The sequence below is a fragment of the Bison bison genome, unplaced genomic scaffold (assembly GCF_000754665.1).
Source record: "Bison bison bison isolate TAMUID 2011002044 unplaced genomic scaffold, Bison_UMD1.0 scf7180017864270, whole genome shotgun sequence".
NCBI classification, from domain to species: domain Eukaryota; kingdom Metazoa; phylum Chordata; class Mammalia; order Artiodactyla; family Bovidae; genus Bison; species Bison bison.
The window spans coordinates 8710818-8736893 of record NW_011494842.1 but is presented as its reverse complement, the minus strand read 5'-3'; the positions used below and the strand labels follow the sequence as shown (position 1 = coordinate 8736893).

The 26076-nt window shown below is 50.0% G+C and overlaps 1 protein-coding gene across 1 annotated transcript in view; it reads right to left on the bottom strand.

Annotated features, from left to right (window-relative positions):
* Window positions 1–26076, bottom strand: part of RAB44 (RAB44, member RAS oncogene family) — a 38679-nt gene that overhangs the window by 7453 nt on the left and 5150 nt on the right. Inside the window, exons 2-10 of the mRNA XM_010848736.1 lie at window positions 20089–20306; window positions 13213–13324; window positions 11329–11503; window positions 9501–9647; window positions 8640–8730; window positions 8138–8233; window positions 5692–5879; window positions 3442–4922; window positions 1540–1726 (exon numbers count right to left, since the gene is read on the bottom strand). Of these exons, the coding sequence (XP_010847038.1) occupies window positions 1540–1726; window positions 3442–4922; window positions 5692–5879; window positions 8138–8233; window positions 8640–8730; window positions 9501–9647; window positions 11329–11503; window positions 13213–13324; window positions 20089–20306 (2695 nt within the window). The remainder of the gene's footprint in view (window positions 1–1539; window positions 1727–3441; window positions 4923–5691; window positions 5880–8137; window positions 8234–8639; window positions 8731–9500; window positions 9648–11328; window positions 11504–13212; window positions 13325–20088; window positions 20307–26076) is intronic.

The window sequence follows — 26076 nt, the reverse complement described above, 5'->3', positions numbered from 1 at the left end:
ATGAGGGGTGGGAACTTTTGGCAGCCGGGCTTCCCTTCTGCTCTTCAAACCCCATCCGCACTTGAGGGTCCACATCCTCCGAGAAGAGCATCCTGCTTTGCCTACCCAGCTCCCACTGCACTCCCACCCTGACAGCTGGCTGACATGAGGCACCCTGCCTTGTTTCCACCACTACGAAAATACCTGTCTTCTCAACTACATGGCAATGTTTAGTCCTCAGGCTACTCAGGAAAATCAGTTTCGCTCATTTATTTTTTAATAATACTTCTTGTCTCATTCCTAATTATTGCATGCATCTTTATTCTCTACCCAGACAGCAGGGCAGACAGGCAACCTGGGTGGGTAAAGGGAGTGCCGGCTTCAAGGAGGACCGTTGGGCTCTGAGTTGTCCACCTTCTGCTGCTCTACTGCCTGTGTGAGTCACTTCACCCCTCTGAGCCTTCCTTTCTCATCTGCAAGGTGGCAATTTAAAAAGACCCATGTCACTGGGGGATTGGGAGGATTGAATAACTTACGTTCAAGGTCTGGTCCAGTGTCTAGGGGCTGCTTGGGAAGTGGTCTTTTTTATTATCTACTATGAATTCTCATCTTTCTGAACCTCCACCTCCTCAAAATTTCACAGACCAATCCTTCCCCGAGTCATGGTTCCAGACCCCTCCTATCCCTGGAAATGTGGATGTACTAGTGAAATCCCCGGGAGGCTTGGAATCTTTGGGGAGCAACTTCCTGCCAACCTCCAGTTCCCAGGGATGGGGGTGAGTGGGATGGGGGTGAGTGGGATGGGGGTGACAGAGAGGGGCTGTTTTGCCCCTGCTGAGCCCACCATGGGGCGCCAACCAGCTCAGGAAAGAGGCAACTCCTCATATGATCCCTGAGCCAGTAGAGAGCTTCCTCAAGGTGACACATGGTGATCCCCACAAGATCTTACTTCTGCCCCCGGTGGTGACAAGCCACAGACGCCCCATCTGTGCTCCCCAGAGGAGACTGGGGGAAGTGGCAGCCAGGAAGTCCTGACCTCAGCAGAAGTGTATCTGCAGCATCCATTTCTCTTTACTGCCCCCTTTCCTGAAGGTCTAAGGAAGCCCAGGGTTTGCAGAAACTTCTGCGGTTACCCAGTCCCGCCCGCTGTGATGACATCCAGTCTCTGCATAAACATCCGCAGCATGGTCTATAGAGCAACCCTCATGATTATTCTTTGCATTTAGTAACTTGCATTACTCCCACCTTCCTCCTCCCTGCCCATCGCCCACCCTCAGTCTACCCACGTATCCCCACATGTTACAACTTAAACCACATAAACTGTCAGAACTATAATGTCTTCTGCTTCCCAAGAAATCTGCTGTTTTATGTGAACAACCCCAGGGAGTGGGCAGCGCTCAGCGTATAAAAGCGTAGAGCCTCTGGGGTGAGGGCCTGTGCTTTGAAGGCAGGTGGCCCCAGGTATGAACTTTGCTGCCCAGATAGGGCCCAAAAGTTCACCAGGACTTCAGTTCTGTTTTCCTCATGTGTAAAATGAGGATAGCTGCAGAGAAACCTCACAAAAATGCGCAGTCAGCTATAATTCGATTGGCTCTGGCTCTGGTCCTCCACCAGCCCTGTTCTCTAAGGCAGACAGGCGAGAAAGCGGGGTGGGAACAGAGGGTGATGCTGAGTGGGGAGATTACAACGGAGGAAGCTGGAATCATCCCCAGTGACAGGTAAGCCTGATGGATGGCGATCACCACAGCTAAGTGTGGGACAGATTGGATATCAGGGCTTCCCTGGTGGCTCAGCTGGTAAAGAGTCAGCCTGCAATGTGGGAGACCTGGGTTCGATCCCAGGGTTGGGAAAATCACCTGGAGAAGGGAACGGCTACCCACTCCAATATTCTGGCTTGGAGAATTCCATGGACTGTATAGTTCATGGAGTTGCAAAGAGTTGTACACAAATGAGCCACTTTCACACACACACACTCCTCCCAGCTGACTAGCAGTGCATGCAGGCTTGCCTTGTCTTTTTACAATTACGCAACCTGTATTTTCTCTATTGAATTTCGTGGAAACTTCTTACCACGTGACAATGGGAGAGGCTCATAGGCGTGAGGGGGCCCTGGCACAGAATAAGGCAAGTGCCTGGTGCATTGCAGGTGGTCGGTAACCAGCAGCTGAGGTCAGCAGTCCTCACACTTTTTGAGACCAATGACCAGTTTCATAGAAGACGATGTTTCCATGGACTAGGGTGGTGGGGGCGGGTGGTGGTTTGGGGGTGATTCAAGCGCATTGCATCTATTGTACCCTTTATGTCCACTGTTATTACATCAACTCCACCTTAGATCATCAGACATTAGATCCTGGAGGTTGGGGACCCCTGGCTTGCGTGATTAATGATGGTGGCCTTGCAGACCTTGTGACCCTGTTCAACATCAGAACAGACCTCCTATGGGTCCCCTGTTCCTGACAACACTGCATTTTTAACTGGCTCCCCAGGTGAGGCTTCTCAGGCAGAGAAAAGTTCAAGAAGCTGTCCTGGGTGAGGGGGTGAGGGAGTCTCCTAGGTAAAGTTTGAGAACTTTACCCACTGGTCTACCACTGGTGCCCAGTTAGCGCGTACCTAGACAGACACAAAGACGCAGATCCCTCCGTTTTTACCCCAAGCCGAACATTCCCATGAGCTTTTTTCTATGGCTTTACGCGAGTGGGGCACATATCCCAATGTTCTTAGGGAGAGGAGGCTTTGGGCTTTAGGACATTTCACTTGCAAAAGCCACTGGATTGGACATTATCAAAAGTACTTATAATAATAACAACCATAAAAATAACTAATACTAACTGAGCACTTAATACGTGCCAGATAGTATTCTAAGACCTTGATATGTATTAACTGATCTAATTCTTACAGCCCCTTTCAGAGGTCAGCGCTTATGCTCAGAGGGCTTGAATAATTTGCTCCAAGTTCATACCATTAGTAAGTGGCAGAACTGGATTCTGAACTCAAGCACCGGTGTTCCTAACTTACCCTACTCTACAAATACATTCTGTGTAAAATATTCAACTTGCCCAACGTAGCTTCCTGCCAGAGCCTGGCTGGCTGGCCTAGGGCTGGTCTTGGGCAAATTCAAGCAGCGGGGTCCCTGAGGTGGCCTGCCCAGGGGCCATGTGGGTGGAGACCGGCTTGTTTTCACCATCGGCCAGTGCTGCCACCTAAATTGTAGGTGCTTTGTTAACGTGGCACGTTATTAGCTCATCAGATCGATGCAGAGAAAGCAAAATACCTATAATTAGAGATGATTAGTAAAATAGCCAGGTTACGCCGGTATAAAATAACATCTAACACAGGGCCTGTGGCGCGGGCAGAACCTACAGCTTGCTGGGGGATGGTTTGCTCTGGGCCTGCTCCAGCTCGCCAGCCCGGTCCTCCGGCTCTCCCCTCCCTCCCCTGCCATCCTCTGCAAGCGGCTCTTACCCACAGTCGCTGTCAGCCCAGTGGCGAAGTTGTTCTGGTGCAGCAGATACAGGAAGGAGGTTTTGCCCACGTTCGAGTCTCCCAGGAAGATGACATGGAAGGCGTAATCAGGGTCGGTCAAAGGTTCGTTGGCCGTGCGGTCCCCAGGGAATGGGGTCAGCCCCGGACCTCCAGAGTCCATTCTTGAATCTTCAGGCCTGTTCTCTGCCCTTGGCTTCCTGGACTTAGAGGGGGCTTGTTCTCCTTCTGCGTGGGCAGTTGTAGGCTGGGGCCTGGGTTGGGCTTCCAGCTCAGCCCTGGTGGGAAGGGTTTGTGTGGGCTCTGGGGGCCCTGCTCCATCCCCAGGCTGAGCCCCCATGGGGAGAAAGGGGCGAAAGCCCTCTGATGGTTTCCTGGGAGCCGGGGCTTCTGCTTCAACCTCAGCCTGCGCTCTGTCAGGTGGGCGAGGCGCGGGCTGGGGATTGAGCTGGGGGAGTTCTGAGTGCTCGAGTTTCAGGCCACGAGCCTCGACGGTCAGCTCTGACCTGAACTTCCACTCTCCCTGGTCCACTGCTTTCCTTTCCTCAGCCCTGGGCTCCTCTTCCAGGCTCTGGGGGAGGAGAGTGGACAGCCCGGGGACCTGGCCATGAGCCTCCTGCAGCTCCCCTGAACGGCCCTCTTGTGCATCTGGGCTCCACTTGCCCCACTCTGATCCATCCATGGGAGCCGGACCCTCAGGCACCAAGCCCTGGGAGGGCTCATCCAGCCCCACCAGGAGGGCTCCAGCTCCCAAGGACCCCAGCCTTGGCTCAGAGCCAGCAGAATGGGGGTCCTGATGGAGGGCCTCTCTCTGCCGGGGAGGCTTGGGTGGGACCGGCCCAGGGCCAGGGCCCTCGTCATCTGGGTATGAGGTCTGGAGCTGTGTGCTGGGCCCAGCTGAGGCCTGGGGAGGGGACGAGGTCACTTGAGGAGGGGGCCCATCCTCCAAAGGAACAAGCACCTTGAGTGCAGCTGCCACCAGGCTCCCTGGCTCCCCAGCTGAGACCCCTGGGAGACCCCAGGGGAAGTGGACCCCGGGGCCAAGCCCTGACTCTTCCTTAGCTTCCTGGCTGGGGGGCTCTCCAGTCTGCTCTGGGGGACTCATGTCCGGCCCATCTGGATTCGCTCCTTTCTCTTCCTCGGTCCCAGAAGGTACCCCAGGGGGGCTCCTTGGAGAGCCCCCTGGATCTGAAGAGAGCTCCTGAGCAAACAGAAGAGCATGTGGCTCTGAGATGGAGATCTGCCTGACCACTCGGGGCGTTGGGGGGCCTGAGGAGGCTTTCGGGGTTGGGGGTGGGCTCCAGGAGAGCTGCAGGGCATGGAGGGGGGTGCTGCCGATGCCGCTGAGGAGCTGGTCCCAGTCATCGTTGTCCCCGAACAGTCCAGGCAGGGGAGCCTCCTCGGAGGAGGAGGAGGAGGCTGCCTGAGCATCTGGAGCCGTCTCCTCACCTGTTCTGGGGACACTAGGAAGGGTGCAGGAAGCTAGGGTCAGGGAGGGGCAGGTAGCTGTCACACCCATCCTGTCTGCATCCTTCAGCAGCAGATGCACACCTCACAGCTGGCCCTCCCTTAGGTCTTCCCTTCCACAGGACTTCTCACCCGGCACTCACTCCCCACCCCTCTCCTCATCCAATCCTGCTCATCCTTCAAGGCCCATGTGGAGCCTCACCTCCTCCAGGAAGCCTTCCTACTATTCCAGCCCATCCCACTCTGCCAAGGATCCAGGACTGCGCTAGCCTCTGTGTGTGTGTGTGTGTGTGTGTGTGTGTGTGTGTGTGCTTGAATCCTAGTTGTGTGAGTCGTGTGTGTCCAGGCATGTGATTTTCCCCCTTCTGCCCCCTTGTCTGAGAAACAGGCATGACAATCCCAGCCCAGTGGGGTTGTTGTGAAGTTTAAGGAGGGAGTCTGTGTGTGGCTTCCCTGGTGGCTCAGATAGTCTGCAATGCGGGAGACCCTGGTTCAATCCCTGAGTTGGGAAGATCCCCTTGAGAAGGAAATGGCTACGCATTCCAAGTATTCTTGCCCGGAGAATCCCATGGACAGAGGCGCCTGGTGGGCTATAGTCCATGGGGTCACAGAGAAAGTCGGACGCGACTGAGCAACTAACATTCACTTTTCACTTGCACCGTGAGCTCTGAAGGCTGAGCAGAGTCTCTGAGAACTCAAACCCTTTCTCCCCTCTTGCAGGAAGCCCTCCATCTGCAGCCCAGCCCGGGGATGGCAGCTACTTGCCTGGGTTCCTCCTCCATCTGCCAGGACACGCGGCCCCTGGCGGCATCCAGGTGCCCCCGGGTCACCTGCAGCTGCCCCCGCACCTCTTCCAGCCGCCCAGCCAGGTCCCGCTCGGCCTCCCGAAGCTGCCGGTTCTCCGAGCTGGCCTCCTGGTGTGTGCTGCTGAGACGGTGGAGCTGGGCCTCCAGCTGCAGGAGGTGGCGGGTGACGGGGAGAGAAGCCCAGTTGCCCTTCGGGGGGACTAAACAGCCTCCCAAGACCATGGTGGGGCACAGACTCCAGGCTCCTGGAGACCCAGCTTAAAACATAGGATCGGGTGTTACCCCCTCATTGGCCTAATTAGCTCCATTACCTCCCACCTGGAAGAGACATTGGAATTGGCGGGGTGGGGAAGGGAGGGGGGAACTGCGTAAGAAGCACAGGTGGCCAGCAGCACCAGGGGCCACATCCTCCTTTGCTCAGTGCTCTGCACTGGCTGCTCATCTCTGAGCCCGTGTGGTCGCTAAGGAGCTCCTGGTCCAACGGCCGGTCACAAGACCGGGAGATGGAGAGCTGCTTGACCATGCTGAATGGAAGGCAAGGTCCCCACGACAGCCTCCCGGACCTGCAGTCTGCCCCCACCCCACCCCCATTACATCTCTGGCTGCCTCTCTCATGACCCTGCTCCCTGCCCGCTCAGTCTGTTCCAGCCCCCAGGCCCCTTTACTGGTCCTTGAACACGCACAGCGCGTCACGCCCACCTCAGGGCCTTTGCACTCGCTGTGCCTTCTGCCTGGACTGCTCTTCCCTCAGATACCACAGGGCCCACTCCTCACCTCCTTCAGGCCTTTACTCCAAAGTCATCATCTTAAGTGAGGCTTCCTTGACCCCTCCTCTCAAAACCCTCCTACCCTTCTGCCCTGTTTTACTTTATTCTCCTTAGCACTTTCACTATCTAATATGTTATAGACTTTACTTGCTTATTTAGTGTATCACCTATCTCCCTGACTAGACAATAACCCCACAGGCAGGAGATATGTGTCTGTTATGTTCCCTGGGAGCTAGCGCGGTGCCTGGCACATAGTGGGCGCACCATAAACAGTGGTTGGATGGAGGAATGAACGGCCTTGGGGGGAGAGGCTTCACGTCCACAGGGGACAGGACAGAACGGTCCTGTGTGGGAAGTCCAACCTCCTCTCTCACCAAAAGGGGCCTGCCTCAGCCTCCAGGGCTCCAAGTCTACAAGGGCTTCCCCCTGTGGTTCGGCTGGTAAAGAACCCTGCAATGCAGGAGACCTGGGGTTCGATCCCTGGGTTGGGAAGATCCCCTGGAGAAGGGAAAGGCTACCCACTCCAGTATTCTGGCCTGGAGAATTCCATGGACTGTATAGTCCACGGGGTCACAAAGAGTCGGACACGAATGAACGACTTTCACTTCACTTTCAGTCTCCAATGGGCAGCTACTACAGAGTCTCCTGGGAGATCAACCTGTGTCAGGAGGGTGAAACCAGGTAGCAGAACCAGGAGGGAAGGCTGTGGGAACCTAGTCCAGTGATGAAAGGATGCTGGTTGTCCTGGTTACAACACATGGCGATTTTACTAAGGCCAGTGGCCTGCAAGTTGAGGAAGGAAGAGACAATGGGGCTGGGTCTCAGACCCAAAGGCTTAGCCATAATGCCATCTGCAAGTGATTACAGGTTATGAGACCTGGGGTGTTGGGGTAGCAGGTATTATAACCAGGAAGCTAGGTAAGGTTCAGAGATAGTAGCGACTATGATGTATTGGGCTGGCTAAAAAGTTTGTTCGGGTGTTACCATAACATGTTAAGAAAAAAACCCAAACACATTTTTTGGCCAAGTCAATATAAAGCACCTATTACACACGAGGCACCATCTTAGGCCCTCGAATACAGTATATCTAATCATCACAGCAGCCTTCTAAGGCAAAAGTTCTGATCTCCATTTCTCTGATGAGGAAACCAAGGCTCAGAGAGGTTAAAATCCTGCCCAAGGTCACTCAGCTGACAGCAGAGATGAGAGCTGAGCCCCACCTTATCACCAAGCCTCTCCAATGTTGAGACTTCGTGTTTGCCTGGTGCTTTCTGGCTTCAAAGGGCTTTCCCATTTATTACCTCTTTTGATACAACTAGCCAGGGAGCTGCAGTAGATGTGACTATGCCCATTTTACAGATGGAGAAACTAAGGCCAAGACAAGCAAAACCCTTTCCTGAGATTTGTGGGGCTTTTAATTGAAACAGCAGGAAATTGAGCCTGGACCTTCTGATTCATGTCCCAGGGCTGCCACTGCCCTTACCTGGCCTCGTCTCAGAAAAAGGGCCAGAGACATCATTTTCCTAGGGGAGCCACCTCTGATGCAGGAGCCCAGCAGCCAGTGAACCCTCCGGAGGTGGGTATCAGGGTCCGTGAATCCTCAGAAACTGGGCTTCCAGGGGAGCCCTTCTCACTCACCTCCTTCTGCCCCTCGGTCAGCCGCTGCACCTCGCGCTCCTTGGCCTCCAGCACCTCCTGCATCTGGGAGCTGAGGGCCAGGCCCCGGGAGTCACTCTGGGGAGCAGAGAGGTCTTAGCTCCCCCTGTGTGGCCGAGTCCAATACTCAGCTGGCCTGGGTTGGCCCTCCCCGCGTGCCACCTCCACCCAGGCCTGGGGCGCCCGGTCCAGGATGTGTCCACAAGAAGGGGGGTTTCAGGACAACTTCCCTGGCCCAGGCAACAAGGAGACAGAGGCCCAGAGAGTGGGAGGAGTGGCCCCGGGGGACCCCTGAGAGCTGGCAGCAGTGAGCACTCCCCACCCAGTCTGTCTGAGCAAACTGTCTCTCCGACGCTGGGGGGGATGAGACGATCTGCTCACAGCGGCCTCCCGCTGCCCCACGCTGGCCAGACCTGGGCTCACTGCGCGGGCAGCAGAGGGATCCAGGGCTGGGGGAGAGGCTGGCTGGGGCTGGGGGGCTCACCTCAGCCTGCAGCTGCTGCTTCTCCCGATGTATCTGCTGCTCCATCTCCTCGTAGAGCTGCCGGACCTTGCGATGGTGGTCAGTGTCCCTCCTGGAAGGGGTGGAGGGGGTCAGGCAGCACCCTGCCACCCTGCTGCTTGCAGGGGTGGTCTGGGCCCACGCTCAGAGCCTACCCTACTGCTCGGCTCACTCTGCCAGCGGTCACTGACCCCTGTCACCCTGGGAACTGTCATCCCAGTAACAGCTCCTGACCTTGACAAAGGCCCTTGATATGGATCATCTGAGCCCACCCTGCTGACTCCATAACCATCATCGGGATGTTGGTTCCTGTCTCACAGTCCCCAATCACTCTGTCCCCACTTCCTGCTGTCACCATCCTCCTATCCACCCCCACCCCCAAGCACAGACTCCCTGGCAGGGCTGAGCCCATGCCAACCCCAGGATCACCACATGCATGGCAATCTACGTGAGTGGTGCCCTGGAGTTAGGTGCCCCAGTGACCCTGCACCAGGACACACTGGCCCATCCCCTCTTTGGCTGAAGGCTTCACTCTGTCCTTCCCAGTAGATTCCCTTAGTTTCCCCTTCTTCTAGCTCAGCTCTGCCCATCCAGCTCCCAGGCTCTTCTGCGAACCCCTGGCCTCCATTCTTCTGGAGCTGAGAAAATTCACTTAAGATTCAACTAAGGGATTTTCCTGGTGGTCCAATGGTTCAGACTCTGTGTTTCCACTGCAGAGGGTGCGGATTCAATCCCTGGTTGGGGAACTAAGATCCCACATGCTGCCATTAGCACAGCCAAAAATAAAAAAGATTCAACTAATGTAAAGAGCATCCACTGTGTGCCAACCCGGCCCCAACTCACTTCCTCAGAGTCAGCTCCAGAACCTCCTTGTCGGCCCGTGCCTCCTGTAGGCGACTGTTCATCTTGGCCAGAAAGCCCTCCAGGTTGCCTGCCAGCTGGGGCTCCTCCTGCCGCAGCTTTCTCCATAGCTGCCAGATTTCCGCCTGCCTGGGAGGGGAGGACAGCCAGAGATCAACCTTGAGTGGGACCAGGAGGCAGAGGGAAGCCCACTCCTAGGTTCTAATGGCCACACGCCAAGAGACTGTGGCAGCTGGGTCACAAAAATCTCCTTACACTCTGCAAGGTGCAGCTCAAGTGCCACCTCCTCCAGGAACCTCTCCCAGTTGTGCCCTTATCCCTTTACGAATCCCCACATCCCGTTGTCTCTCTACGATTTAATGATTCATTGTGGGGCGGGGGGCTCTGGGAGTCTGATGGCCCAGAGCTTCCATCTGCCTTCTCTCTTCTCCCATTCTGTGGCTGCGTGACCTTTAGCAAGTCCCACAACTTCTCTGAGCTTATTTGTAACATGGCCGCTGGAGAATGAGGCGCACCCAGTGGAGAGCACCAGCCTGGGGTCTGGCACTGAGTTGGCATTCCATAAATGCTGCTTTCACATGGATTTAATTAAGTCGTGAAGACAGATGCCTGAGGGCTGAGCCCAGGCCAAGCTGCCAAGTAGTTAAATCACTTGCCACCACAGCTCCCCTGCCAACCTGTACCCCAGTCCCACCCTGCCTGCCCACAGCACCTGCCCCACCCTCTGAGAGCTTGTGCTCACAGAGCCCTGTGGGGCAGGGGAACCTGGGAAAACCTGGGCAGATGGGCGAGGGTGATTCCCTTGCTAGTTCTAACAGAGCCAGTGGGACCTGGAGGGTTGTGCGGTGGGTATTTTTAGGCAGGGTCCCTTTCTCTAAGCATGCTGCTGCTAAGTCGCTTCAGTCGTATCCGACTCTGTGAGACCCCATAAACAGCAGCCCACCAGGCTCCCCCGTCCCTGGGATTCTCCAGGCAAGAACACTGGAGTGGGTTGCCATTTTCTTCTCCAATGCATGAAAGTGAAAAGTGAAAGTGAAGTCGCTCAGTCATGTCCGACTCCTAGTGACCCCATGGACTGCAGCCCACCAGGCCCCTCCGTCCATGGGATTTTCCAGGCAAGAGTACTAGAGTGGGTTGCCATTGCCTTCTCCGACTCTCTAAGCATGAGTGAACCCCAAAAATCCCAGAGCCCAAGACTGTCTCCAAGCCCTCCTGTCTCTAAGCCTGCCCAACTCAGAGCATCACCATACCTGAAATCACTCCACTGGGGGACTCTCTTTTTGGGGAAAAGGCACCCTTGGGAGGTTTGTATTTTTGCGAATGTGGGTCCTGGGACTTCCCAGGAAGTCCAATGGTTAAGACTCTGCACTTCCAACGCAGGGGGTGCAGGTTCAATCACTGGGGAGATAAGATCCCATATGCCACACGAAGGGGCCAAAAGAAGGAAAGAAAAAAGATTGTGGGTCCCTTTAGGGAGCTGATCCTTCAACTTGCCAATCTTTCTGGAGAGTGACCTTATAGGGCAGGACAAGGAGGGAGGGCTTGAGTGGGATGGACTCCCAGTGGGTAGGCTTTCTCCATGCGGGGCTTCATTTAATCCCACAGCAATTCTTCTGCTCACCCTGCAGCCAGGGAAACGCAGGTAAGGGGTTAGGCTACTTGCCTGCAGTCGCACAGCCAATAAGTGGCCAAAGCAGGATATCCGCCCAACACTACCTGGCAGCTCCCGTTTGATCCTGCGTCTGGGCCAGTGCTCATCCCCTCTGACAGGCGGTGCCTCCCCCCGCACCCCCAACCCTGCTGGCCTTACTCAGGCAGTGAGTTGCTGGCTCCTAGTTGCTCCATGAAGGCAAAGAACGCCTCCTTCTCCTCACTGTTGGCCTCCTCCACCACCGGGAAGCTGGTGGCTGCAGATCCTCGCTTGGAGAGCAGTGGCCTCTTTCTGTGGAGCCTGTGGGTGCTCGAGCTGGAGCCAAAGATGTTCTCTGCGGAACAAAGAGGGACAGAAAGGAGCAGAGTGGGGTTGGGCTCCATCGCTTGACTTCCTACCTTGCCCTGCTCCAGCCTTTGGGGAAATGGTTTTATCTGTGTCAGTCACATTTATACAGGGCCAGGGTCATACACTCCTCACGTCAACCAGGGACTACTCAAGGTAGACCCTGCGCCCATTTTACACATGAGCGTCTGAGGCTCAGAGAGGCCAAGAGACTTGCTAGAAGTCACACAGCGGCTCCACTGTGGCCCACACATTCTTTTCACTGGGTCAAAGGATAATCATTGAGCATCTATTATGTGCTGGGGTCAAAATTGGCCAAAACCTCTGCCCTGGTGGAGCCGACATTCTATGAATACTGAAAAGGACACATTTAATAAATAAATAAAATTACCAAGAGAGCTAAAGGAAGGAACAGGGTAATTTCCTTTAAGAGACTAGACAGGGTCTACTTTAGAGAGGGTGGTCAGGAGGGTTCTGAGGAAGTGACATTGGAACTGAGATGTGACTAAAAAGGAAGGAGCAAGTGATGTAGTTTTCTCAGGAAGCATATTCCAGGTTGCAAGAACAGTGCATGCAAAGGCCCTGAGGTAGGAGCTAGATTGGTAGGCTGGAGGAGGTGAGTGGTATTGCGTGAGCCTAAGAGGTTGGAAGGGTCTCAGCAGTGCTGGCCTGTAGGCCCTGGGAAGGGAGTTGAATTTTGTTTTGTAGGCATTGGGAAGTCTTCCCGATAGTGGACACAACTGGACACAGATGTGAAGATGGCTCCTTGGGCCACAGGGACAATAGTGTTCCGTCTGCCGCACCCTTGATTCCAGGCCCTAATTTCCCCTCCCTGCTCCGAGCCTCTCAATCACCAGAGCCAGAGCAACCATCTCTTGGGAGGGCCCAAAGTATAAATGCAGATTCTTGGCCTCCCCTTTCTGTTGTCTCCCAAACTCTTGGAGACTCAGCAGACCCGAGAATTAGGGGTGGCTTTGGCTGCATTAAAGGCTGACAATCCTTTTTAGGGTCTCTACAAGGACACCACTCCTTCCATTCCCTGGAACAAAGGTCTTCCCCATTGAGCTCAGCTGGAATATTGTGTATTTCCAGCTTTGATGTCTCTAGGTCCTTCTAGGCCTGTCTTAAGAAGCCAGTTTGGAGTTGCCCTGCCCAGTGGGGGCTAAGGGTCTGGGAAGCCTCCACCCACTAAATATCACCCTCTGCTGCTCCCTGGAGCCTCATATTCCTTTAACCAAAGCCAGAATGTGACCTTCTCCAGGCAGAAACAAGGCCTGTGGTCTCAAGAACAGGGGGTGTCTAACCTCCTGCTCAAGGGAAAGCTTTTACCGGGGAGAAGACAAGGGAGGCATCTGAAAGCAATCCTGGAGACCTCTCTGGAGGAGGGGAATGCTCAGGGGACACCCCGCCCACCCCTAGCAATGATTTGCTCTTGTTCGAAAGGAAGTGAGGTCTCCTGGGCTAGAGTCTTAAGTCTCAGCTCTGCCTTGAACCAACTGGCTTCCCACTCAGTTGAGAGCCTCCCATGAGAGGCTTAGCATTCTCATCTCTGCGGTCATTCATATGTCATCCACACCCAGAACTGCCCTCAGGGGTGTCGTGAAGGTTCTGTGATGGGTCACTGCAACCTTTCCTGTCTGCTCAGCCTCGCCTCGTGCTTGGCACACCCCTCGGGAGGCCCTCCCAGGACAGACATACTGAGCCCGGAGCTGAACTCTTCAAGGGAGAGGCGTCCCTTCCGCTCCACATCCACCCAGTCAAAGATCATCTCCAGCTCATCCTCGCTGCTCAGGAAGCTGAACTTGGCTGCCTGCAAGGACAGAGGTAAGTTGGGTGATGTTCCTACCAGGGGAGGCTCTGGGCCACTCTCAGAAAAGGAGAGGTGTTTATTTTCAGCCACCCCCACCTCCCCTCTCCCCATTTTCGGAGTCCAACCCTCAACCTGACCTCAAGACCGGTCCTTGAGTCTCTTGGACTCTAGCAGAGCCTTGAACTTCATCCTCAGTTTTTCTATTCCTTCATCCAGCATCAAAACCTACCTCTTCTGAGTCTCATCCTGTTAGGACTGTAATAAAGGACAGTAGCCAATCTTTCCCACGTGTTTATCACTATTTGAAAATTACCTAACACTGGAAAATAAGTCCCCAAAGTGGACAGCACACCCTTTTGGTATTCTACAGAGGCCAAGGCCACCCAAGCATCTTCTAGATTCTATGAACGCACTTTGTCTCATGGTACTGATTAGAGATCCCAGACTAAATGAAGTCACATGTTAACTTGTAGATTCTGTTCAAGAGAGGTGTAAATAACTTTTGCCTGATGGAACAAGATAATCCCAAAGATTTATGACCTGTTGTTCATTAACCAGCTTTAAGCAACCTACCTCAACAACCTGATTGTAACATTTCTCTGTTAAGTTATCCCGCTTTTCAAATGCTCTTTCAACCATTCAGAACATCTCCCATTAATAAATGAGTTAAATAAAATCTCTGGTATAGATTCACTTTATTTTTGTCTAAGGGTCATGATTTTATCTTCTTGGAAATTCTGCTTTAGCAGTTTTGGAGGTTCCATGGAGATGCCCCATGGACTCGGCTGTCATAACCCAGTAAACTGTGTTGCTAGAAAAGCCCTAAATGGGCTCTGGGAACACAGGCACTTTATATATATATATATATTTTTTTTTTTTTTTTTAAACTTATTTGTTTGGCTGTGCTGGGTCTTAGTTGTAGCATATGGGATCTAGTCCCTGACCAGGAATGGAGCCCAGGCCCCCTGCACTGGGAGCACGGAATCTCAACCCCTGGACCATCAGGGAAGTCCTGGGCACTCCTTTCCTTGGCTCTTGAAGGGAATCCCAAGTGTGATAGAACTTTGCTTGCTGATTCTGTTTCTCCGGTTTTTATGTATTTGATTTTACAGATTTTCTGCTTTTGGTTTTAGCGGTAGCCATGATGGGGAATTCTGTTTTACGGACTGACCATGTGGAGATCTCCATGGGATACATGATGGAGACCTAGTGTCTGTCGGTTGAGACACAGTGGAAAATCTGGTTTGCTAATCTTTTGTTGTTGGTGGTGGTGTGTTTGTTTTTCTGTGAATGACCTCAAATCGGTTAAGAATTTTGTGCCCACTGGGGAGAAGAAGAGCTCTTTGAAATCTGAACTGAAGTTTTTGTGTTTCTGTGTTTACTTTTGAACTGTGGTTCGAGTTGTAGAAAAGAAACCAGACTGTAATTCAGAAAGGCCCTTAACTCTCATTGTGAGTGTGAGCATTTTTCTATACCTGGGTATTAATGATTTAGAGTACTACATCCCTTACAGGGGCTCTGGGTGGATTGGTTTGTAGAGACAAAAAAGTGTCTATATAAATCTAATGGCCCTCAAAGTCACAGAAAATAATGAAACCAAACTTCTAAGGCTTTAAATGTGCTGGACTTAAAAAAAAAAAAAGTTCCTCTTATGAGAACTAGCTAACTCAGAAAACTTTTAAGGAGCCGGGTTCAGATAATTAAGGTGAATCTTTGATCAATTAGATTGGTTTAATAATTTTTGTTTGCAAAAGATAAATAATAGCAGTCTGTGTTTCCCATAACTTATGTTAATATAATACAAGGATACATTCTATGGCAAATATTATGTTATGTATATTCTGTCACAATTTTTTAAAGCTGTGCAAGGCATATGCACGACTGTAGAAAGTTGTGTTATGTGTATTTGTGAGCTTTGCTGTTCACTAAAATGCTGTCCAAGACAGTTCTCAGTTTTTTACCCATCAATTTTTTTCTGGGAAATAAAAGCTGATTACTTTGTTAAAAGTTATAATCACTACAATGTTTTACTTGATACTAGAAACAGGAGTAGCAGAAGAACAACTGTGTCTGCAAGGAAAATGGGATGTGCTTTTGCTCCAGGAGATAAAGGAGGTGGTTTTGTTTTAAAGTATCTGGCAAAATCTGAATGGATATAGGGGATTGTAGAGGGTTTGTTGAAAGGGAATCTTATTTGTCTTGATTTTATAATACCTGAGTCTGAAAATAAGCTATAAAGTTTATGTTAACATCTTGACAAATTTGGCTCAGTTTTGATGCGTTTATAATTAAAGATATAAAACTTGTGAAACTTTGACTGCCACATGTTATATTCATGCAAAACTAGAATTTGGCTCCATCTCTATGAAAATGATAAACTGGTCTCAGAGCTCCATGCAAGGGTTAAAGGAGGGTTACTATTAGTCTTCCGTGTAAGTTGCCCAGATAACTGTTTCTGTGTCTCAGCAGAACAATTTTCTCTGCTTTGTTTTGGCTCAGTTGTATTTTCATTTTCATAAAAACAGAAAGTAAAGCCACTGTCCATATAAAAGAGCTAAATAACCTTGCAATAGTATTGCCTTCTTATAGAGTTGAACTTCCCTGGTGGCCCAGCAGTAAAGAATCCTCCTGCCAATGTAGGAGATGCCCTGCAGCAAGATACGGCAACCCACTCCAGTATTCTTGGCTGGGAAATCCCATGGACAAAGGCATCTGGCGGGCTACAGTCCAGGGAGTCACAAAGAGTCAGACACAACTTAGAGACTAAACAGCAAAAGTGTTGCCTTCTTCTATGTTTATTTCAAAATGCTTTATTTTATTGTCACTGATTATATAGGAAACCAAATATTATTTCTCAGGATCCCATGATTGTATCTTAATCTAGTGCCCTACCTTCTCTGATACCTCTTTGGGTTTGCCTTCCCAACATCAGATTCTAAATTTAGAAGAAAAAATAAAAATGTCAAGATATCATTCTCTTTATTTGTTAAATACCTCATCACTATTATAAGAGCATCATGGGAAGAACTGTCAGATCAGAAGAGATATCCAGCCTTTCCTAGGCTAAGTTTACATAGGTAAAAAGCCTTTGTATAAATACTTCATAAACTGCATGCTTTAGGGAAAGGCCCTAGAGATTTCTCAATGTCTTTGCTATGCAAACTATGTTCTTTAGGGGAAATACTGATCAAACTTCATGAAATAGTTATATACTGTATCCCAACAGACCATTTTACTCTCTTCCATTCTGACACTATTAGGCTACTGTAAAAAGGTAGCAGGAAGCTGGTATATAGCACAGGGAGCTCCACTTGCTGCTCTGTGATGACCTAGAGGGGTGGAATGGGTAGGTGGGAGGGAAGCTCAAGAGGGAGGGGATGTAAGTATACATTAACTGATTTACGAAGTTGTACAGCAGTAACTAATATAACGTGGTAAAGCAACTCTACGCCAACAAAAAATGCAAAAAAAAAAAAAAAAAGCCACAGGCTTTGAGTCTCATTACTAAGCACATTTCTGCTTTCCTACCCTTTCCAACCTACCCTGAAGGCTTGGTTACAAACCAGCTCAGTTTGTGTCTTCCACAAAGTGCAGCGTCAAAGCCATGTGGAAAAGGACTGTACCAGGTTCTGCTAACTATTGCTGCTTCGCTTGGGTACAGGGTTCTAAGCTGACAGTAGCCAACCTTCAGACTGAGCCAGTGGATTACAGTTGCTAGAACTCTTTTCAGTCCAGAAGCTTACCCAAGATCCAGTAGATCAAGAATTAATCCATGGAACTAAATCGATGGTTGAAGAAAATTGAGTTACGGTTATTTGCTGGGAATATAGTTGGTATGGTTATCACTATTGTTTTGTTTATTTGGCTGGATTGGGTCTTAGTTACGGCACTTGGACTCTCAAGTTATGGTGCACAAGCTCATTAGTTGCGGCACTCTGGCTTAGTTTCCTTTCGACATGTGGGATCTAATGCCCCAACCAGGGATCGAACCTGCACCCCCTGCATTGCAAGGTGGATTCTTAACCACTGGACCACCAGATAAGCGCCAGTACTATTTTTTATTGTTTTACTTTTATGGATATTATGAGGAAGTCCTCTCTCTGGCTTCTTGAAGTGAAGTGAAGTGAAGTGAAGTCGCTCAGTCGTGTCCAACTCTTTGCAACCCCATGGACTGTAGCCCACCAGGCTCCTCCGTCCATGGGATTCTCCAGACAAGAATACTGGAGTGGGTTGCCATTTCCTTCTCCAATGGATGAAAGTGAAAAGTGAAAGTGAAGTCGCTCAGTGAAGTCACTCAGTGAAGTCGTGTCCAACTCTTTGCAACCCCATGGACTGTAGCCCACCAGGCTCCTCCGTCCATGGGATTCTCCAGACAAGAATACTGGAGTGGGTTGCCATTTCCTTCTCCAGGGGATCTTCCCGACCCAGGGATCGAACCCAGGTCTCCCGTATTGTAGGCAGACGCTTTAACCTCTGAGCCACCAGGGAAGCCCAGTTTAGGAGAGTATGCTTTTGTAAACTGAAATTTGGGCTTCCTTGGTGACTTAGATGGTAAAGAACCTGCCTGCAATGCAGGAGACCTGGGTTCGATTCCTCGGTCAGGAAGATCCCCTAGAGAAGGGAATGACTACCCACTAGAGTATTCTTGCCTGGAGAACCCCATGGACAGAGGAGCCTGGCGGGCTACAGTCCATGGGGTCACAAAGAGTCAGACATGAGTGAGCAACTAACACTTTTGCTTCACTTTCAAACTGAAATTTAATATTTTAAGTGGTATTTGAATCTCACTGATCCCTTCCTGACTCAGAAACCAATACTTTTCCTGAATCTCCTTCCTTTCTTTGGCACTATAGTTATTTACAACAGGTTCAGTAAGAATCTGTCCTCCTTTTTACTGGGATACAGTTGGATAGATCAACTGTTTAACCAGATTTTGATTTAAAGGGTGATTCTCATTTAATCAGGTGTGACAAGTCCACTGTAAGGAGCGCCCTTGGACACAATGCCTGCAAAGCTGGCCTGAAAACAGGTAATGTGAAAGGTTACTTTTGGGCAGGAGAGGGACCTTAGAAAAATTGAGAACCTCAAGAAGAGAAGTCCTTCACATGTGTAGGTGAAAACTAGTGGAGAGAGTCTTGTGCTTGGTTTCCATAGAAGTAGGGAAGCCAGCTGGTTTAAGTTTGCCCAAGACTTTCTCAGTTTTAATACTGAAAGTCCCACATCCCAGGTAACCCTCCAATGCAGGCAAACAGGGACAGAAGGTCACTCTAGATAGAAAAGCCAATTTCAGAGGTTTTACAATTTCAACTTAAGCTTCCATATGAAAACTTCTGGAGAGAAGCTGAAATAGCTCAATACTTCAAAATTTCAGATTTGCAGAGCCTACAGAAGTGATCAAGCCAAACCGAATGAGATCAGCCTTTTTTATGTCAAGAGTAAACTTTGGAGATTATTTATGATCACAGGAAATTACTGGACACTTGGAAATAAAGTGAAAAGGTACACAGCACACCCTTTCAATATTATATGTGAGTAAAGATTACCCAAGCCTTGTCTAGACAAGAGGAATGCACTGAGTTCATCTCATTATTTACCTTGAAAAGTCCGACATATTGAAGTTACTTGTTAACTTGTAGATTTTGTCCAGGAGAATTGAAAATAAGTTTGTCTAGTAGTACAGACAACCCCAAAGATTTGTGGCCTATAGGACATTAGTCATTTTCAAAAATGAACTCAGCAAACTTATCCTAACACTCTTCTGTCAAATTGCCTATGGTGGTGGTGGTGGTTCAGTCCGTAAGTTGTATCCAACTCTTGTGACCCCCTGGGCTGTAGCCTGCCAGGCTCCTCTGTCCATGGGGATTCTCCAGGCAAGAATACTGAAGTGGGTTGCCATTTCCTTCTCCAGGGGATCTTCCTGACCCAAAATCAAACCTGGATTTCCTGCATTGCAGGCAGATTCTTTACCAACTGAGCTACAATGGAAGCCCAAATTTCCCATAAATACTTGCAGCTTCTCAAATGCTCCTTGACCCTGTCATAACATCATACTGAGTCCCTCACTGACTGATAATAATAATGATGATGAATTAGCTAGATCTTTGATAAGTATTGATTTTATATTTACTCAAAAGTCTTTTTTCTTTACCATTTTGAAAATTATAACTTAACATCAGCCATTTCTACTTTTTTGTGGCTCTGAGGGTAGAATACAGGTAGGAAGGGTCAGTTTTGATGGAAAAAGGTCAAAGTCTAGAGCATGGAACAAAATCAGGAGGAGACAGCAGGTCCAGTGAGATGCCAACAACTCACACAGGACCCTTTGTAGAAAATGAAGAAAAAAACAAACAAAAAAAATCAGCCAATCTCAGTCTAGGTCACAGCCGAAGATACCTTATTGGCATGTACAACATTGGCTGATCTGTTTCACTGAAGTTTGTGGACATTAACAGGGTTTTATTTCCAGGGCCCTGACTGCTCCCCAAGATAAACTTCCCTGCTCAATGGGCTTAAAATTATACCATCTGCAAGTTCTTTCTTTGACTTAAAACCTTTCCTTTATTAAAATGCAAGTGTTTCTGGAAGAGGGTAATACAAAACATGATCATTCCCACCTTAGTATAAATAAATCCCTAGCCTTTCCTAAAAGCAAATTTGAGGTGAGAGAAAGGGAAAAGAGCAGGGACGGTCTGCCTTCCTGGGAAGGGGAGTCTCAGAAGGAGAAGCAAAGGGATCCAGGGGATGGGATGGGGCCTTGGGCTCACCGCCAGATCCTCTCTGGTGACAAAGCCCCTTTCCTCGGCACCGCAGTCCTGGAAGAAGCTCTGCAGTTCTTCAGCTGACTGGGAGGTCCAGGACTCTGGCTCGGGAGCCACCGGCACATCCTGGCCATCAGCTGGCTCTCGCATCTGCCGCCGCCGGCTGGAGCCTAGCTTCCGTCCTTTCCGGGTCACTCTGAGTCCACTCTCCATGGTGCTCTGGCCTTGGGGACAGAGAGGGGAGGGGGCACTGGGCTGCTGAACACGCTCACTCCCTGCTCAGAACTCTCCCACGACTCCCCATCACCCCTGGAGAAAATCTGCCGTGGCCAGTGGAGGAGCTCTGCCTGATCTGATCTGTGCTGGCCTCTCGGACCTCATCATCCCCACCCCCGACCTGTGGCCTCCAACACCTCTCACTCGGGGCCTTTGCCCTTTCTGCTCCCTCGGGCTGGAATGAATGCCCTTCCTGGAGCTGTCCGCACACTCTCATCTCCTTCAATTCTCCGCTCAACTGTGGAAAGTCTTCTGCAGCCTTTCTAGGTTCTACTTTTTGACTTGGGCGGTTACTCAGGGCGGTCCAGGATCTCGCTCTGAAGGAGCAGGAGCAGCTGAGCTATCCCTCCTACTGCTCCTCCACCCTCCTCTCCCCCGCCTCCCAGCCTCAGCTGGCCCCCAGCCTCTTTTTCCTCCTCAACATTTCTCCACCCCTTTGACATACGCACCAGGGAATCAGTAGCTCCCCACGTGGCTCTTATGGCTTTTCAAGATGTATCCACCCTTCGCCCCCTCACTTCCACATCCCATCATGGTCCATGTCAACCTTTCTGAACTACCCACGGTTCCTGGAATTCCAGATTCTTGCCCATGCATCCTCCCTTTGCCCCAAACCTCCCCCATTCCCCCACCCCCTTGCCTAGCTGATACCTCTTCCTCCCTCACCTTAGAGGCCACCTCCTCTGAGATCCTCCCTAAAGCCCCCTCCATACCTCAAGCACATACTTTATGTGGCCTGATGATGTGCTGGGCTCACGCATGTGAATGTTAAGTCACCCTGTGCCTCAGTCCACACTGCTCCAGCTCCCCAGCATATTCATCAGTGCTAAGTTGCTTCAGTCAAGTCCAAGTGGGTGGCCGTGCCCTCCTCCAGGGGATCTTCCCAACCCAGGGATCGAACCCAGGTCTCTTAGGTCTCCTGCGTTGGCAGGCAGGCTCTTTACTACTAGCGCCACCTGGGAATCCCTCCCTAGGACGTAGTAGATGCTCAAGTAACAGTTGTCCAATTCATTCATTGGAGTGCTTTTGTCTGTCACTGAAGGTCAGGTAAGTCAGTTGATAAGGATTTTGATGGATAAGGATTTGTCCAGCTGAGGCCTCAAGGTAGGAAAGAAGGAGGCTGGAGTCTGGAAGGAGAAGAGTCAGGTCCTCTGCTGGTGGGAGGGAGGGGGCCTGAGGGGGAGTAAGTCATGGGCATGTAAAGCTGTATTGAGGGAAAGGGATTGACGTGCACATAGGCAGCTTCGTGCAGGCGCTGAAACTTGAGTAAAGCTCTAAAGAGGGCAGGTAGGATTTAGAAGCCTTGAACAGCGTGTGTGAAGGGACCGGGGCCGCGGAACCCCACACCCACCCTGGGCTTTCTTTGTTGGAGTCAAAGGTCACAGACAATTAGAGTAGAAGGGTCGGGAGGCTCTGCCTGAGGGGTAACTGGCTCATGGCAGGAGTCTGGGGCCACCGGTCTAGGTTCCCCTTAAGTAAGTTCCTTTACATAGGTTGCACAGGAGCTGAATGAAGCAATTCCTCACTCTTGAGGAGGCCCCAAACTTTTAAGTGAAGTCGAGCCTCTGTCTCTCACTGGCTCCCCATCAGTTATTGCCTTTTTCTGTTCCCTTTCTGCTTTTTTCTGTCCACCTGGTTTCTCTCCATTTCTCTCTGTCTCTGTCTATCTGTCTCTCTCTCTCTCAGGGACTTCAAAGTCTGCTGCAGATGCAGTTTTGAGATTACAGATGTAAGGGACTTCCCTGGTGGCACAGTGAATAGGAATTCACCTGCCAATGCAGAGGAACGTTCGATCCCTGGTCCAGCAGGATCCTACGTGCCACGGAACAACAGAGCCCACGCACCATAACTACTGAAGCCCACATGCTCTAGAGCCCATGCTCCACAGCAAGAGAAGTCGCCGCAATGAGAAGGCTGAGCACCGAAACTAGAGAGGAGCCCCCACTCACGGCAACTAGAGAAAGTCTGCAGGCAGCAAGGAAACACTCAGCACAACCAAACATAAAATAAATAAATAACAAATTGCTTTTTATAGAACGATTACAGATGTCAAACTGCAGTGGTATACTGGAGTCACATCTTGCTGCTGCTGTTAAGTCACTTCAGTCGTGACCGACTCTGTGCGACCCCAGAGACTGCAGCCCACCAGGCTCCCGCGTCCCTGGGATTCTCCAGGCTCTTACCTGGAGTGGGTTGCCATTTCCTTCTCCAATGCAGGAAAGTGAAAACTGAAAGTGAAGTCTCTCAGTCGTGTCCGACTCCTAGCGACCCCATGGGCTGCAGCCTACCAGGCTCCTCTGTCCATGGGATTTGCCAGGCAAGAGTACTGGAGTGAGGTGCCATTGCCTTCTCCGGGAGTCACATCTTAGGGGCTTGCAGAAAACCAGTTGTAAGTCTCTCTTCCCAGCTCAGCAGCTTGAGATCAGCTGCTGTGGGAGTTCAGTTCAGTTCAGTTCAGTTCAGTCGCTCAGTCGTGTCCAACTCTTTGCGACCCCATGAATCGCAGCACGCCAGGCCTCCCTGTCCATCACCAACTCCCGGAGTTCACCCAAACTCATGTCCATCAAGTCAGTGATGTCATCCAACCATCTCGTCCTCTGTCGTCCCCTTATCCTTCTGCCCCCAATCCCTCCCAGCATCAGGGTCTTTTCCAATGAGTGAACTCTTCGCATGAGGTGGCCAAAGTATTGGAGTTTCAGCTTCAGCATCAGTCCTTCCAATGAACACCCAGGACTGATCTCCTTTAGGATGGACTGGGTGGACCTCCTGCAGTCCAAGGGACTCTCAAGAGTCTTCTCCAACACCACAGTTCAAAAGCATCAATTCTTGGGCGCTCAGCTTTCTTTATAGTCCAACTCTCACATCCATACATGACCACTGGAAAAACCATAGCCTTGACTAGACGGACCTTTGTTGGCAAAGTAATATCTCTGCTTTTTAATATGCTATCTAGGTTGTCATAACTTTCCTTCCAAGGAGAAAGCGTCTTTTAATTTCATGGCTGCAATCACCATCTGTAGTGATTTTGGAGCCCAAAAATATAAAGTCTGACACTGTTTCCACTGTTTCCCCATCTATTTCCCATGAAGTGATGGGATCAGATGTCATGATCTTCGTTTTCTGAATGTTGAGCTTTAAGCCAACTTTTTCACTCTCCTCTTTCACTTTCATCAAGAGGCTTTTTAGTTCCTCTTCACTTTCTGCCATAAGGGTGGTGTCATCTGCATATCTGAGGTTATTGATATTTCTTCCGGCAATCTTGATTCCAGCTTGTGCTTCTTCTAGCCCAGCGTTTCTCATGATGTACTCTGCATACAAGTTAATAAGCAGAGTGACAATATACAGCCTTGACATACTCCTTTTCCTATTTGGAACCAGTCTGTTGTTCCATGTCCAGTTCTAACTGTTGCTTCCTGACCTGCATACAGGTTTCTCAAGAGGCAGGTCAGGTGGTCTGGTATTCCCATCTTTCAGAATTTTCCACAGTTTACTGTGATCCACACAGTCAAAGACTTTGGCATAGTCAATAAAGCAGAAATAGATGTTTTTCTGGAACTCACTTCTTTTTCCACGATCCAGTGGATGTTGGCAATTTGATCTCTGGTTCCTCTGCCTTTTCTAAAACCAGCTTGAACATCTGGAAGTTCACGGTTCACGTATTGCTGAAGCCTGGCTTGGACAATTTTGAGTATTACTTTACTAGCGTGTGAGATGAGTGCAACTGTCTGGTAGTTTGAGCATTCTTTGGCATTGCCTTTCTTTGGGATCAGAATGAAAACTGACCTTTTCCAGTCCTGTGGCCACTGCTGAGTTTTCCAAATTTGCTGGCATATTGAGTGCGGTGCTTTCACAGCATCATCTTTCAGGATTTGAAATAGCTCAACTGGAATTCCATCACCTCCACTAGCTTTGTTTGTAGTGATGCTAAGGCCCACTTGACTTCGCATTCCAGGATATCTGGCTCTAGGTGAGTGATCACACCATCATGATTATCTGGGTCGTGAAGCTCTTTTTTGTACAGTTATCCTGTGTATTCTTGCCACCTCTTCTTAATATCTTCTGCTTCTGTTAGGTCCATACCATTTCTGTCCTTTATCGAGCCCATCTTTGCATGAAATGTTCCCTTGGTATCTCTAATTTTCTTGAAGAGATCTCTAGTCTTTCCCATTCTGTTGTTTTCCTCTATTTCTTTGCATTAATCGCTGAGGAAGGCTTTCTTATCTCTTCTTGCTATTCTTTGGAACTCTGCATTCAGATGCTTCTATCTTTCCTTTTCTCCTTTGCTTTTCCCCTCTCTTCTTTTCACAGCTATTTGTAAGGGCTCCCCAGACAGCCATTTTGCATTTCTTTTCCATGGGGATGATCTTGATCCTTGTCTCCTGTACAGTGTCATGAACCTCCGTCCATAGTTCATCAGGCACTCTGTCTATCAGATCTAGGCCCTTAAGTCTATTTCTCACTTCCACTGTATAATCATAAGGGGTTTGATTTAAGTCATACCTGAATGGTCTAGTGGTTTTCTCCACTTTCTTCAATTTAAGTCTGAATTCGGCATTAAGGAGTTCCTGATCTGAGCCACAGTTAGCTCCCGGTCTTGTTTCTGCTGACTGTATAGAACTTCTCCATCTTTGGCTGCAAAGAATATAATCAGTTTGATTTCAGTGTTGACCATCTGGTGATGTCCATGTGTAGAGTCTTCTCTTGTGTTGTTGGAAGAGGGTGTTTGCTATGACCAGTGCATTTTCTTGGCAAAACTCTATTAGTCTTCGCCCTGCTTCATTCCGTACTCCAAGGCCAAATTTGCCTGTTACTCCAGGTGTTTCTTGACTTTCTACTTTTGCATTCCAGTCCCCTATAATGAAAAGGACATCTTTTTTGGGTGTTAGTTCTAAAAGGTCGTGTAGGTCTTCATAGAACTGTTCAACTTCAGCTTCTTCAGCATTACTGGTTGGGGCATAGGCTTGGATTACCATAATATTGAATGGTTTGCCTTGGAAATGAACAGAGATCAATCATTCTGTCATTTTTGAGACTGCATCCAAGTACTGCATTTTGGACTCTTTTGTTGACCATGATGGCTATTCCATTTCTTCTAAGGGATTCCTGCCCACAGTAGTAGATATAATGGTCATCTGAGTTAAATTCACCCATTCCATTGACTTCCCTGGTGGCTCAGACGGTAAAGCGTCTGCCTACAACGCAGGAGACCTGGGTTCAATTCCTGGGTTGGGAAGATCTCCTGGAGAAGGGAATGGCAACCCACTCCAGTATTCTTGCCCCCACCCACCAAAAAGGAGGGCTCAATTTATACCATCAGTTCAGTTCAGTTCAGTTGCTCAGTCGTGTCCGACTCTTTGCAACCCCATGAATCACAGCACGCCAGGCCTCCCTGTCCATCACCAACTCCCGGAGTTCACTGAGACTCACGTCCATCGAGTCAGTGATGCCATCCAGCCATCTCATCCTCTGTTGTCCCCTTTTCCTCCTGCCCCCAATCCCTCCCAGCATCAGAGTCTTTTCTAATGAGTCAACTCTTTGCATGAGGTGGCCAAAGTACTGGAGTTTCAGCTTCAGCATCATTCCTCCCAAAGAACACCCAGGGCTGATCTCCTCTAGGATGGACTTGTTGGATCTCCTTGCAGTCCAAGGGACTCTCAAGAGTCTTCTCCAACACCACAGTTCAAAAGCATCAATTCTTCGGCGCTCAGCTTTCTTCAT